Source organism: Lepidochelys olivacea, assembly GCF_965140295.1.
Source record: "Lepidochelys olivacea isolate rLepOli2 genome assembly, chromosome: 1".
Classification (NCBI taxonomy): Eukaryota; Metazoa; Chordata; order Testudines; family Cheloniidae; genus Lepidochelys; species Lepidochelys olivacea.
The window spans coordinates 310,283,125-310,296,507 of NC_140411.1; the positions used below are offsets into that span (position 1 = coordinate 310,283,125).

Sequence of the window (13,383 nt, forward strand, 5' to 3'; positions counted from 1 at the left end):
TACTAGGCACTAAAAGTTTTGTAGTGCATTTTGACATAGTGCATTTGAAACAAGAGTCTGTCAAAGTGCACTAGGGAACGTTTAGCACACAGTAGTAGGGTCCACACAGAGAGTAAGTGTATGGCAAGCTGGTGTGCTGAATAAGTCACATCCCGGCTTGCTGCACATTAACTCACTGTATAGACACGCCCTTAGTTCTATTAATTTTCACTAAAACCGAGAGGTAAAATTTTGAAAAGCACGTAAGTAACTTAGGGCACATCTACACTTAAAACGCCGCATTGGTGCAGCTGTGGCACTGTAGAGCTTTAATGAAGACGCTTTAAGCCTGTGGAAAAGAGCTCTCCCATTGGCTTAGTTAATCTACCTACCCAAGAGGTGGTAGCTATCGCAACAGGAGAAACTCTCCCACTGACATGGTGCTGTCTCTGGTGGGGCGGAGGGGGAGGTTGGTATAACTACGTCACTCAGGGTGTGGATTTTTCACACCCTTAAGCGGTGTTGTTATACTGATAAAGGTCTGTAGTGTAAACCACATCTTAGGAGCCTAAGTCCTATTTTCAAAAAAGGACATAGGCATTTAACAATCTAAATCTCATTGACTTTCAGTGAGACCTTAGCACCAAAGTCACTTTTGAAAATGGGACTTAGGCTCTTCAGTCACTGAAGCACTTTTGAAAATTCTGCTCCACATCTTCTCTGTCTCATTTTTATGCATTACCCACTTGAATTATGCTTCCTTTCCTAACAAGGATTGGCTGCTACGAGGAAGGAAAACTAGGAATGAGCCCAAATTAAAACACTGGATCTGGACATTCCCAAATTTTTCAGGCAAAGCAAAAATACCAGTGTTTGCTAACTGGAAAAGGTCTAGCACAGGAGCAAGAAATACTATTTTCAAGCTTCCAAAATAACAGAGTTAAAAATTATTAAAACCTACATGAGACAGAACTAGACAGTCTCATTAATTAAGTATTAAGACTACCTTAGCCTGCTGGCAAAAATATGTAGGAGAGTCAAAAGACATTTTGCTGTTTTCCAGGGCAGTGGATTGTGCCTTGCCTCAGCTGTTCTGACAACAGAACCTGTGACTGGCGAGAAATAATATGGCAGCCACACAACTGTCAGTATTCTGTCCTGACTAAGCCAGAGCTCCAACAATGTGTAGAAGGCAGAAAGGTATGCAACCAATTTATCTCTTTCACCTGCTGTATTTTAAGTCATCCATGTCTTTTCACACTGAACTTTATTGGCCTGAAGTTCTTTACAAGTGTGAAGAAATATGCATTGTGATTGGTGTATAAAAAAAATTGCTTTTCATTACATTGCTAGAGGAATGTTAGAAGGGATTCAAATCACAATGACAAAGAATGATTATGTAGAATTGAACCCCTTATAATGTATATTTTTATGCTGCCATTTGACACAGACCTTCAGTTGATATTAATGAAATTTCAAGACATAACAGATACATGGCTATGAAATACCTGTAGTGCATTTGGCTGTAGTAAGCATGTAAGCCTTACAAGTGAAAAATAATTTGCATTGGTGTTAAAGACTGACATATACTTTGCATGCAAGCTTTGTTTCTTCTGCTGTATACCTAATGCATGCCATTGCTTGTGCATACTAATCTTACAAAGTCTTCTTGCACATTCTTTTCTTATAGTGAAACTTCTAAGGTGATTGCTTGGAAACACAGTGTCTTCTTAATAGGCATGGTATGACTATATAACATTTGAGAGAGATCTCTGAGCTGAGATTCAGGTACAATTACTGGGAATACAAGTGTCCAGAAAGTAAGTAATGGTTATAAAGATTTTTGACATTATATGTCCTAGGTTAAAAAAAAGTCTTTTGGATTAAACCAGAGACTGTCTCTATTCATAAAAAATTATAATTACTCTTTTGTAGTTTTCTTCCTTCCTTTCTTCTTAACTGGCCACTTCTCAGCCAGCACAAGGTCCTTCATTGTAATCTGGCTTCTTTCTCCCTTTGGTTTTTTCCCTGAGATGGGGGCTCTTCTGGATTGTGCAAATCCAGCTGTGGGACAGATTCTGCTGTCAGTTATACCCACATAAATTGGAGTGGCTCCATAAAGCCATTTCATTTCTGGGTCAGGTGCTATGGAGAATACTTTCCCTAATTTATGGTGTATCTAGCTCCAAATGTCCCCTTTCCTAAAAGAGAAGAGGGCCTGGGACACTGTAGACAGTTCCCAACAGAATAACAGTCTGATATTATCTTAGAGCAATCACTGCTGAATGATCTAGGACAGGCTCAGGGCCCTCACAGCTGGAGCAATGTCATGGTAATACAGGGACAGTTTGCCAAGGACTGAAATTTTTTTAAAGTTAAAATACGCTTTTTATGCAAGTGTGAATGTACACTTTGCCACACTGTTTCTGAGTCCTTAGCCTCTGGGCTCAATTCCAATCTGAGTTACACTGGTGTAAATCCAGATTAACTTTATTTCAATGGGGAAAAGAGGAATTCACTGCTTCAGGCAGTGGAGCAGTACTGGAGTCACTCCACAGAGCCTTCAAAGCTCTAGCATTCCCTTTCATGGAGGGCATGGATCAGACACAGTGCATCAAATTCTCCAGCTCACCCCCAGTTTAGTGCCTGTTGCTGCACTGGGAGCCTCCATAAAATTAGACTCCATATCAGGCTGTGGGTAGTGGATGCCTTCCGTGGCTTCTCCAAGTCCTTCTCCCATATGAGCAGCAGAATTGTGCCAGAGAGTGGGAGTTGGATTTGCCCCTCATGTACAACACCGTCATCTTTGGAGTAGTTGTGGTCACAAATGAAGAATTTGATGGCCTCAGCCTAATCCTTAAGGTATTTGGCAATTTGTTCACATCAATAACCCACCACAAGTTTGCCAGCGAATCAAAGGCTGTAGATAACAAGGGAGCAGCATGTCCCAATGAAGGTGCATTCCCAGAACTGAGTTGGGAAGTGTACAGAGTGTCTAGTCACGCAGTGCGTGACTGACCAGTGCAACACTCCCTCCCTCTCACCAGCACCAAAATCAGTCCCAACGTGTGTTAAGGGGTCCATTAAAATAGAAGAAGTATGCATGCTTGAAGTTCATGAGCCTGATTCTAATCTCAGCTCTGGAGGTGTAAATCTTAAGTAACTCCATTGAAGTCAGTGATTTACACCAGTGTCAGATCAGAATCAGGCCCCACGTAAACTACAGTGACTCTCTATTAATGATACAGACAGTACAAAACAGGGGGAGTGCAACCAGGTGGCTCACCCCTTAATGGCTGAAGGTTAGCCCCCGCCCTGATTACAGAATGAGCCCCTTTTGAAAGGAATCTGGTGATTCCAGTATAAAAGCAGCAAGAAGCTGCAGGGGGGATGTCCAGGAAATGGTGGCTGTCTCTGTAGAGTGTGTACAGAGAACGAAGACTCCTGCAGAGCCCTGAGTCAGCAGGTAGGAAGGCACCAGTGGGGAGGGCCTGTAAAGAAGGACAGTCTCCAGGCAGGAAGCAGAAAGACAGACCCTGACAGAGGACAGTCTGTGCCCAGCTGAAACTTGAATGAGGGCTGGGAGAGTTTGTAGGGTTGCCAACTCTCCAGGATTGTCCTGGAGTCCCCAGGAATTAAAGACTAATCTTTAATTAAAGATTATGTCATGTGATGAAATCTCCGGGAATTCCTCCAACCAAAGTTGGCAACCATAGGAGTTTGTAGTTCTCTTTTGAAAGACTTTGTGTTATTTTGGATTCTCAAGAGAGAGACACTGAACTGGGGTTGGAGCCTGGAGGGCCAATGGACCCGAGCACTGAATAAACTGGACCCCAGGGGGAAATGTATAAGTTCCTTATAATATACTGTGTGGAGTTTAAGTCCTGAAGAAGGAACAAACAGAGGGAGGGCAGTACTGAAGTACCCCTGGCCCCAAGGAGGTGCTCTGGGTGCAGTTGACCCTATTACAATAAGCAATTAGAAAACTCTGTAAAGCTAAAAGATTTGTCAAATAACCTTTCACGGGGCAGCAGAAATCTGTTGACTGGATGCTCCTGTCTCAGCACAGACATTTGTTTGAGACCGTTCTTTTAATGGGTCTGTTCTTTGTTAAAATCTAATTTCTGTGGCATTTTAGCTTTTGGTATATTTCTCCTGTACACCTTAATTTCTCTTTCCCTCTGGTATTATTTTTATTTTAACATTGCTGTGAAGCATTTTGGGATAATTTGAGCATAAGTGACTAAATCAGATAAGGGCAGATCCTGGCTCATGTGAGTAGATGCTCTGCAGTAGGAGGGAATTGTTCCCATGTGAGTTGGCTGACTGGGAACGGCCCTAAAGTTGTATTACATGGGACAGTCAGGGACTGATCACAGTTAGGTCCCTTTGCACCACTCTGACAGTGTAAAGGGGCCTTGGTGTAATGAGAATTGGGTCCTAAAAACTGTGTTGTTAATTAGGTGTTCTTCAAAAAGGACTTTATTAAAGGTTCTGCATATTTTAATGCACTTATACTTTAACAGTTTTGTTCCTTTTGAAAGGTGTTTAAGTGGACTGTATCAGTACTATGCATATTTTTTGTGAATGAACATGTTTATATCACATGACATCATGATAACCATCATTTATATATTTACATCTCCCAATTCCTAGTAATTATTCAAACTGTTATGTACGTTAGTGATCTCCACAAGTGCTTAAAGCTAAATTCCACCCATACTAATGATATGTTCGTTTCTATAATACAATAAGCAAAATATTTCAAAACTGAAATGTATAGGGAGATTAAAAGAAGAACAAAGGAGCAATATACGTATACTGTACCATACATAAAAATGATGGGTCTAAATTAGTTGTTGCCACTCAAAAAATAGATCTTGGAGTCATTGTGGATAATTCTCTGAAAACATCCACTCAATGTGCAGCGGCAGTCAAAAAAGTGAACAGAATGTTGGGCATCATTAAGAAAGGGATAGATAATAAGACAGAAAATATCATATTGCTTCTGTATAAATCCATGGTATGCCCACATCTTGAATACTGCATGCAGATGTGGTCGCCCCATCTCAAAAAAAATATATTGGAATTGGAAAAGGTTCAGAAAAGGGCAATGAAAATGATTAGGGGTATGGAACGGCCACCATATGAGGAGTATTAGTAAGATTGGGACTTTTCAGCTTGGAAAAGAGACGATGAAGGGGGAATACGATAGAGGTCTATAAAATCATGACTGGTGTGGAGAAAGTAAATAAGGAAGTGTTATTTACTCCTCCTCATAACACAAGAACTAGGGGTCACCAAATGAAATTAATAGGCAGCAGGTTTAAAACAAACAAAAGGAAGTATTTTTTTCACACAATGCACAGTCAGCCTGTGGAACTCTTTGCTGTGAAGGCCAAGACTATATCAGGGTTCAAAAAAGAACTAGGTAAGTTCATGGAGGATAGGTCCATCAATGGCTATTAGCCAGGATGGGCAGGGATGGTGTCCCTAGCCTCTGTTTGCCAGAAGCTGGGAATGAGCAATAGGGGATGGATCACTTGATGATTACCTGTTTTGTTCATTCCCTCTGGGGCACCTGGCATTGGCCACTGTTGGAAGACAGGATACTGGGCTAGATGGACCTTTGGTCTGACCCAGTATGGCTGTTCTTATGTTCTAAAAATACCCAAAATACGTCGAGGGTTGCGCGGTGGGAGAGGTTGATGTAGAGTGCTGCGCAGTTTCTATTGCCATTTGTTGAAGATAAATGAAGACTCTGCATAATTCAGTCATGGCTCCCCCACTCAAAAGTAATATGTTCATCTGATCTATCTACCTATCTATTTTAGAATTTTGTATGAGCTCCCTCACCACAGTAAATTATAATACCGAGCTGTTCTATAGCAATTTTCATCTCTAGAGCTCAAAGCGCTTTACAACGTATCATTATCCACATTTTACAGATGTGCAAACTGAGTCACAGAGAGGAAGTGACTTGCCCAAAGTCATCCAGCAGGCCAGTGGCAGTGTCAGGGACAAATCCCAGGTCTCTTGAGATCTAGCCCAATGTTCCACCCACCCAGTCACATTGCCACCGTAGTATCCGAGCTCTGATCTCAAGTATATCTCATACATAAAACCTTTATATATAAACAGCAAAAATGTTGGTTTTTTTTATTTTGCAACTTCTCTCTATATATGTCTGTATATACGTGTGTGTGTGACTAGCATGGTTGCCTTAGCTGGAACAATGGCCTCAACTGAATTATCTTTGGAAGTCTCCCATCAAAGTACTAACTTGGCCTGACCCAATTTGACTTTTGAACAATGTTAATCTTGTCATAAGGCACAAAATAAACAGGCTTGGACATGGTTAGCATTTGAATAGGAAAAGCCAGTTTAGGCAGGAAGTGATGTTCATGTTGAAAGCTTTCCTCTGAGTCAGTACTGAACTAAAGTGCCTCAGTATGGTGTTGCTGATACGGTTCTCCTGAAGATGATTGCTTACAGCTGAGATGTAATACTGAGGACCTGAACATCTATGGTTGTGTTAAATCCCTACAGCACTAAAAAGTAAAGAAATAAATAAAAAGTAGGGACGTTAATTCCAATGTCCCATGTCAAATTCCAGTGAAAATACTTTACACAACAATTCAGGATAGAAGGTAAAGAATTTATTTTTAATGTGTCTATGCACTGGTAACTGCTGCTTTGCTTAAGGGACCGGCACTTCAAAGACAGATTAAATGAAATAGGTTGCATGAAGTTTGTAAATAACTTTGGCCTCTTTGAGTGGATGAAAGTCAGCATATCTAAGAACATCAGATATACATTGTAAGATCATTATTGTGGCTTCTTCACGTTTCATAGGGAAACAATAGAACGCAGTTTTAAAATACAATAGAATGCATTTTAACTTTTCTTTTATTCACATTTCTAAAATACAGTTCTGTTGTATTGTGTCCATCCATGCTCTACTGTATTGTGTGCGTCCCATAACTTTGCTATAAATAAGACATAGAGAAGAAATGGGTTTTAGTTTTTTCTTACTTCAACATATTTCTTGTCTTAAAATCTGTGCTTATTTCAGAGGTAATTTATAAAATATATTCAGTTCTTTATAACAGAAATCTAATTCACCCTGGCTATGTTTTCCAAGTTTCTTTGCTTTGTCATTTAACTACTTTTTAACTTCATGTGTGAGTTAGTTCCGTTTCATGTGAACTTCAGACCACCTATGGTGAAAGAATAAGACACAAATTGGTTGTGACATGAAACAGGATATAAATTCCCCAAAACAGTTTATGAGGGGACTTATTTTACTTTATGGTGTGTTAGCAGCACTAATCCATCACATGTTTGCATTTCAAACACAACAAGCAGGAAAGTGATCTAAAATATTGAAACTGAAGGAGATTTCTGCAGGGAGGGATTCTCATTCCGCCAGCTTCTAGTATCTGTAGTCTCTTTGCCTTTGAACTCCTGGTTAAGGCAAATTGACTGCAGGCTACATTACACAGTAGATTCTAGTCACTGGGGGAATTACGTATGCCTAACCTAATTATATCAAAGAAATGCGCAATCAAAATAGAGGATAAATTCGTATTACATCTGTGTGACATAACCCCATATAACTGTGTCATTAATGAGCGTTCTCTGTAATATTTATGAGACTTATTAAAGCATAACACTAATTATTGTACAAGGTAACTTTTTAAAAGATGTCATGGGAAAGAGATTCTAAGAGCTAACTAGCCATTCAATTAGCAATGCCCAGAAATCTGACCTAAATAACCAGGAAAAAAAGATTGTATTTTGTTTATCATTCAAAAATACTATTTTGAGTTTAGCCCTGTAATTAAATACCTGTGGGCCACGTGTAATTAAGAACAGGAAATATGAAAAGGCAATATTTGTTGAAGTACTTGAAATTCAGCTGTTAAAACAGGGACTCTAGTTTATGTTTTCTGAATAATGTCTTAGGGTTAAGTGGTCTTTTGGACTTAAAGGTGTTTAAATTTTGTAAATGTGGTTAATTTATAATGATCGGTTTGGCTAAAAAGTGGAATTCCACGATTCATACACAATTTATTGAAGCCTGTTTGGTCATAATGGGAATCTTTCACACTAAACCTTTGCAACGGAAGACACTGAAACACATCTGTCTCTGCAGAAACGTTGCACTATATGAAGTAAAAATGTGATCCTGTGGTCCTCATGCAGATAAAATTCTCATTTATTTGAAGACTGCAAGGCACAATAGTAAAGAAACCAAGATACAGCACATTATAAACACAATCATTCATTTGTGAATGTCACACAACTAAGTATACGATCTTATATACAGCCCCTCTGCTGAGGTATTTCCATTATATGCTAAAGGCCAGACGCAGAACTGGGGTAAACTGGTGCAACTCAACTGGAGTAAAAGGTGCTATGGCTACTGCACACTTGATTACATTCAGGGCTTAAATTCATCTGGAGCTGACTGGAGCCCAGCTCCAGTAAATATATTCACAGCTCTGGGGGGCCACGAGCCGGTTTCAGGGGGTCCACAGGGCGCTGCAGTTGAAGCCTAGTGCACCTCCCACAGGGCTGAAGAACTGAGCCCTAGCACACTTCCTGCAGGGCTGAAGCCCCCAGCCCTGGTGCACCTCCCACAGGGCTGAAGCCCCCAGCCCCAGCGCCTCCCGCAAGGCTGAAGCCCTGACCCCTGGTGCTCCCTCCCCACCCCCCGCCATGAGGCTAAAGCCCTGAGACCCCGCCTCACAGCTGAAGCCCGGAGCCCCACCACCTCACAAGGCAGAAGCCCCTAGCTGCACCACCCCACTCCTCCCGCAGGGCAGAAGCTTTAATAAAAATCATTATGTGACAATTTATTTTTGTGAATGCTGTGCAATTTATTTTCGTGGTAATTATGGGAAATTAAAATATTTTCATACCGTATATGGAGAGCAGCAGCAGCCCTTTGTAGGCTGGCAGACGACAGATATGGTCGGCTGACGCAGGATGTAAGCAAGCCCGTCTTTCTGACGTAATCAACAAGGGTGAAGGTCACTAGGTAATCTCACCTGATTTATGTGTATGGTTAACTTCTGTGTACAGTACTCAATTCCCCAGCATGAGTCCAAAAAATAAAATCACTGTTTTTTCACAAGAAAGAGGAAACTGATTCAGAGGCCCATGGGGAAGTTAGTGGCACTGTTGTTCGTCAGGATGAAGAAGCAGTACAGAGCATCCCTGATGAGCAAGAAGAACATGATGACGAACCGGAAAGTGGCAGGAGTGACCTACTGCTGTGTTAGTCAGTTAGCCAAAAAAAGGATTTTTGTGAAAAAAATCTGTGACTAAATGTTAGAAGACGTAAGCTCGGTTGCAGCATCTGTGTAAAAGTACAGTCTCTCAGAGTTATGAGCAGAGGTTAAAGTTTGAGCTAATTCTGATGTTTAAAGCTGTGGGGACAGCAAATTAAAACAAATAAAATCTCTGTGGAAAAAGATTTATGAGCACAGAGTCACAGAAAATACTCAGAATGAGGCAGAGAAAGATATATTGACAGCATGTCAAGTGCCAGGGCAGTCGCAGCATACTGAAGCTACCTGGGGAGTATTCCGTGCTGCGTGCAAAATCGTCCCTCCTACGATTTTGAAACAGAAATTGATCTGTGGAAGTTAAACAGACTAAATATGGGGCGAATTCTGCACTCAGACGTCATCTACACTAGCATACAGCAGCACATTTGTGGAGGAAATGAAGAAAAAAATATTTAAATATTTAATATCTCATAAGTTCAGAATCACAGCGATAGTTGATGAGTTAACTACTTTGAGCCAGGCTTCCACTCTTATCACCTACATACGATTTGCAATGGAGGAGATGGAAGAGCATACAAACAGGTTTGTTGACCTAATCGAGCTTCCTGTCACTGATGCCTCAACCATTGCCAGAATCTTGCTGCAAACGTTGGATGCAGTGGGATTCACGGAGGCTTACTTAAAGAAACACTTGGAGGCTCTTGTTTGTGCTGGAGCCGCAGTCACACTAGGTCAGAAAAGCGGAATGGCTTCTACAGCTGCGTTTTCCAAAAGTAATTGTCTGGCACTGCTCCGCCCACTGACTGGAACTCTCTGTTCATGAGCTCATGTAGGATGTTCATGGAGTCAACCACTTTAAAGTATTTATGGACAAACATGCCTCCCCTAAAAGCGCAAGGGAACTTCAAGAATGTGCGGCATCTTTGCATGTAAAACTCTTGAAAATTGGGTGCGTTCCGGGAACACAATGGGTTGCATCAAGTAGCTGTGCAATGAAAGTGTTCTGGAAGAATTACCGTGCTCTCTTTCTTCACTTCCAGCAGTCAGTGGAAGCACAAGGTAAAGAAAAAGACATGTTCTGTGGACTCCAGAAACACCTGACATCTACATCATTTGTATTTAATTTGGGCATACTTTCTGATGCTCTACAAAATTTAGCAGAACTGTTACTTGAGCCTCAGTTCAGGGAAATTAATATCCAAAGTGCACAAGACAAAATTCTGAGGCAGATTCATGTTTTTGAGCAGCGAGTGCAAGAACCAGGGGAGCAAGAGAGGCTTGCGTGAGAAGCCGAAGCTGGGATGGAATTCAGGGAATCGCGCTGAACACAAACACAAGAGGCATCATGTTAATCAACTGATCCCAATTCTACAGAAGTTTGGCAAACCAGCTGCAGCATAGGCTCATAGACAAAACGGATGAGCAGCTTGCTGCTGATGTCAAAGTTCTATATCCTAGGAACTGACCACAGGATGCCACCATACTCCATGGAGAATGTGAAGTCAAGGCTCACTGCCATAGGTTGCAATTGGATGAGAGAGCGGTAGTGTATGGGTTCAGAGAATACAAGGACAGTCACCAGAAGGCAATGCCAGCTCCTGTAAAATCTCTTGTAAAGTGCTTCAGTACCATGCTGACATAGGCGCTGACTCCGTGGGTGCTCCAGCCAAGCTCCCCCACTCCCCCCCAGCACCTCCCACCCGCGGCCCCGCTGATTAACTCCTCCCTCTCCCAGTGCCTCCTGGCCACTGCAATCACCTGTTCTGCAGCATGCAGGAGGTGCTGGGAAGGTGGCTGGAGGAGCAGGGATGGGGTGGTCTCGGGGGAGGGAGCAGAAAGAGGCAGGGGAGAAGTGGGGCAGGAAGAGGTGGGACGGGGTGGGGCTTAGGGAAATGGGTGGAGTGGGGGGAAGGCCGGGGCGGAGTGGGGGCAGGAAGAGGCGGGGCAGGGTGGGGGTTTGGAGGAAGGCTGGAGTGGGGGTGGGCCCTGGGGCAGAGGGGAAGAGTCAAGCAGCCCCCCGGGGAAAGAGGAAGTCGGCACCTATGCATACTGATAACATCAGTTGAATGTGAATGGGGTTTCTTGCACATGAACATAATCATGACACCTTTCCAATTATCTCTGAAAGTGCAGACCATATCAGTGCTACTTTTCATTAGCTTGGCAGGACAGTCTCCTGCAAGGTTCAATGCTGAGCTGTGTATGAGATCCTGAATCAGGAAAGGAAGACATGCCACAACTGATCTGAGGAGCAAGGTCAGGGAACAAAAAAGTATGAAAACAACATGATACAGCTGTGGAACCTCGTCAAGTAGCTTTTTGTTTGTCTAGGAGGCGGAGATGTGGGGAGCTCTGGGAAATACTTTCTGAGAATTTAAGCCGTGATTAAGTTGATTTACGGAATGCTGGTTAATAGAAACTCCTGGTTAACTGAGGCTCATGAATGTTTCCCAGGGCCATATTCCACTCTTCACTGGCCTCCTGATCCCCCAAGCCTTCAGTGAAAAGAATGCCAACTTACCAAAGAGTGGCTGCTTTGAAGGTTGTGCTCCGAGGGTCCTATGCTCAGAACCCAGTGAAGACTGACCAGCTTTGCAGAATGGGGATTTCAAAAGGTTGTGCTAGTTGGAGCCCGGTTCTTTAAAACCTGTAGTGCATGTTGGCCTTCGTTTCATTGTGTTCTTAACTCGGGGGGCCTCCAGACTACTAGCATCATCTACAGAGAGCAGCCAGCAGGCGTTAAAAGTCTCTGCCCCAGGGTTGGTGGCCATGGAAGATTTCACATTCTGCTTAAGCAAATGCTCTGATATTTTCCAAAAGATTTCAGTTCCACTGTGAAATGATTAGCTGGAATGAGAACAGCAAAACAAGGACAATGGACTTCAGAAAGACAGATTTCAACTGGTTCAGAGAAATAGTAGGCAAGGTCCTATAGAAAGACCAATTAGGAAGAAAAGGAATTGAAGGGGTCTGGCAGTTCTTAAAAGATGTAACACTAGAGGTTCAACATCAAGCTATTCCAACATAGAGAAAGATAAGAAGAGTCACGAGGCCAATGTGGCTCCACAAAAAGCTTTTTAGCTATCTAAAAAACAAAAGGAATACATACAGGAAATAGAAAAGGAGTACTTGTGGCACCTTAGAGACGAACCAATTTATTTGAGCATAAGCTTTCGTGAGCTACAGCTCACTTCATCGGATGAATAAATGCTCAAATAAATTGGTTCGTCTCTAAGGTGCCACAAGTACTCCTTTTCTTTTTGCGAATACAGACTAACACGGCTGCTACTCTGATACAGGAAATAGAAGGAGGGGCATGTCACCAAGGAAGTATACATGGGAATAGCGTGAGCATGTAGGGGCAAAATCAGGAAAGCCAGGGCAAAGAATGAGTTACACCTAGCAAGAAATGCATGAGATGATAGGAAGGGGTTTTTCAAATACGTCAGACAAAAAAAAAAAGATCAAGGATAGTGTGGGTCTGCTGCTCAATGGAGAAGGTGAGCTGGTAATGAAAGATGACAGGAAGGCTCAATGCCTGCTTTGCTTCAGTCGTCTCTAAAAAAAAAAAAAAAAAGAAAACAATATGACGGGATGACTAGCAAAGTTACCATAAACAATAGGGGTGGGGATGCAGATTGGGATAAGTAAAGAAGACATCAGAGATCTTCTGAACAATTGGAATGAATTCAGATCAGCGGGGCTGGATACTGTTCACCCCAGGGTACTGACTCAACTAGCTGAAGAAATCTCAGAGCCAGTGGCAATAATCATTACAAACTCATGGATGATACGAGGGGTCCTGGAAGACTGGAGAAGGGTTAATATAGTTCCTAACTTAAAAAGGAGGAGCAGGGAAACTATCGACCAGCCAGCCTGACTTCTATACCTGAGAAGCTACTAGAGCAATGTAAAAAACATTCAGTTTGCTAATACCTGGAGGATGAAGGAGTGATCACTAGCAGCCAACGTGGATTTCCTTCTTTGACAGCGTAACTGATTTGGTGGATTGGGGGAATGTAGTGGGTGGATTGGGGGAATACCTGGTCTTCAGCAAGGCTTTTGACACGGTCCTACATGACAGTCTGATAAGTACACAGGAGAA

The 13,383-nt window shown here is 42.3% G+C and overlaps 1 protein-coding gene across 2 annotated transcripts in view; it reads left to right on the forward strand.

The window, feature by feature from the left end:
* The window catches only part of CPED1 (cadherin like and PC-esterase domain containing 1), a 223,990-nt gene that overhangs the window by 188,190 nt on the left and 22,417 nt on the right, over positions 1–13,383 (forward strand). For both annotated transcript variants that reach the window (XM_084632653.1, XM_084632652.1), the window contains one exon: positions 1,043–1,179. In XM_084632653.1, the coding sequence (XP_084488779.1) occupies positions 1,043–1,179 (137 nt within the window). The remainder of the gene's footprint in view (positions 1–1,042; positions 1,180–13,383) is intronic.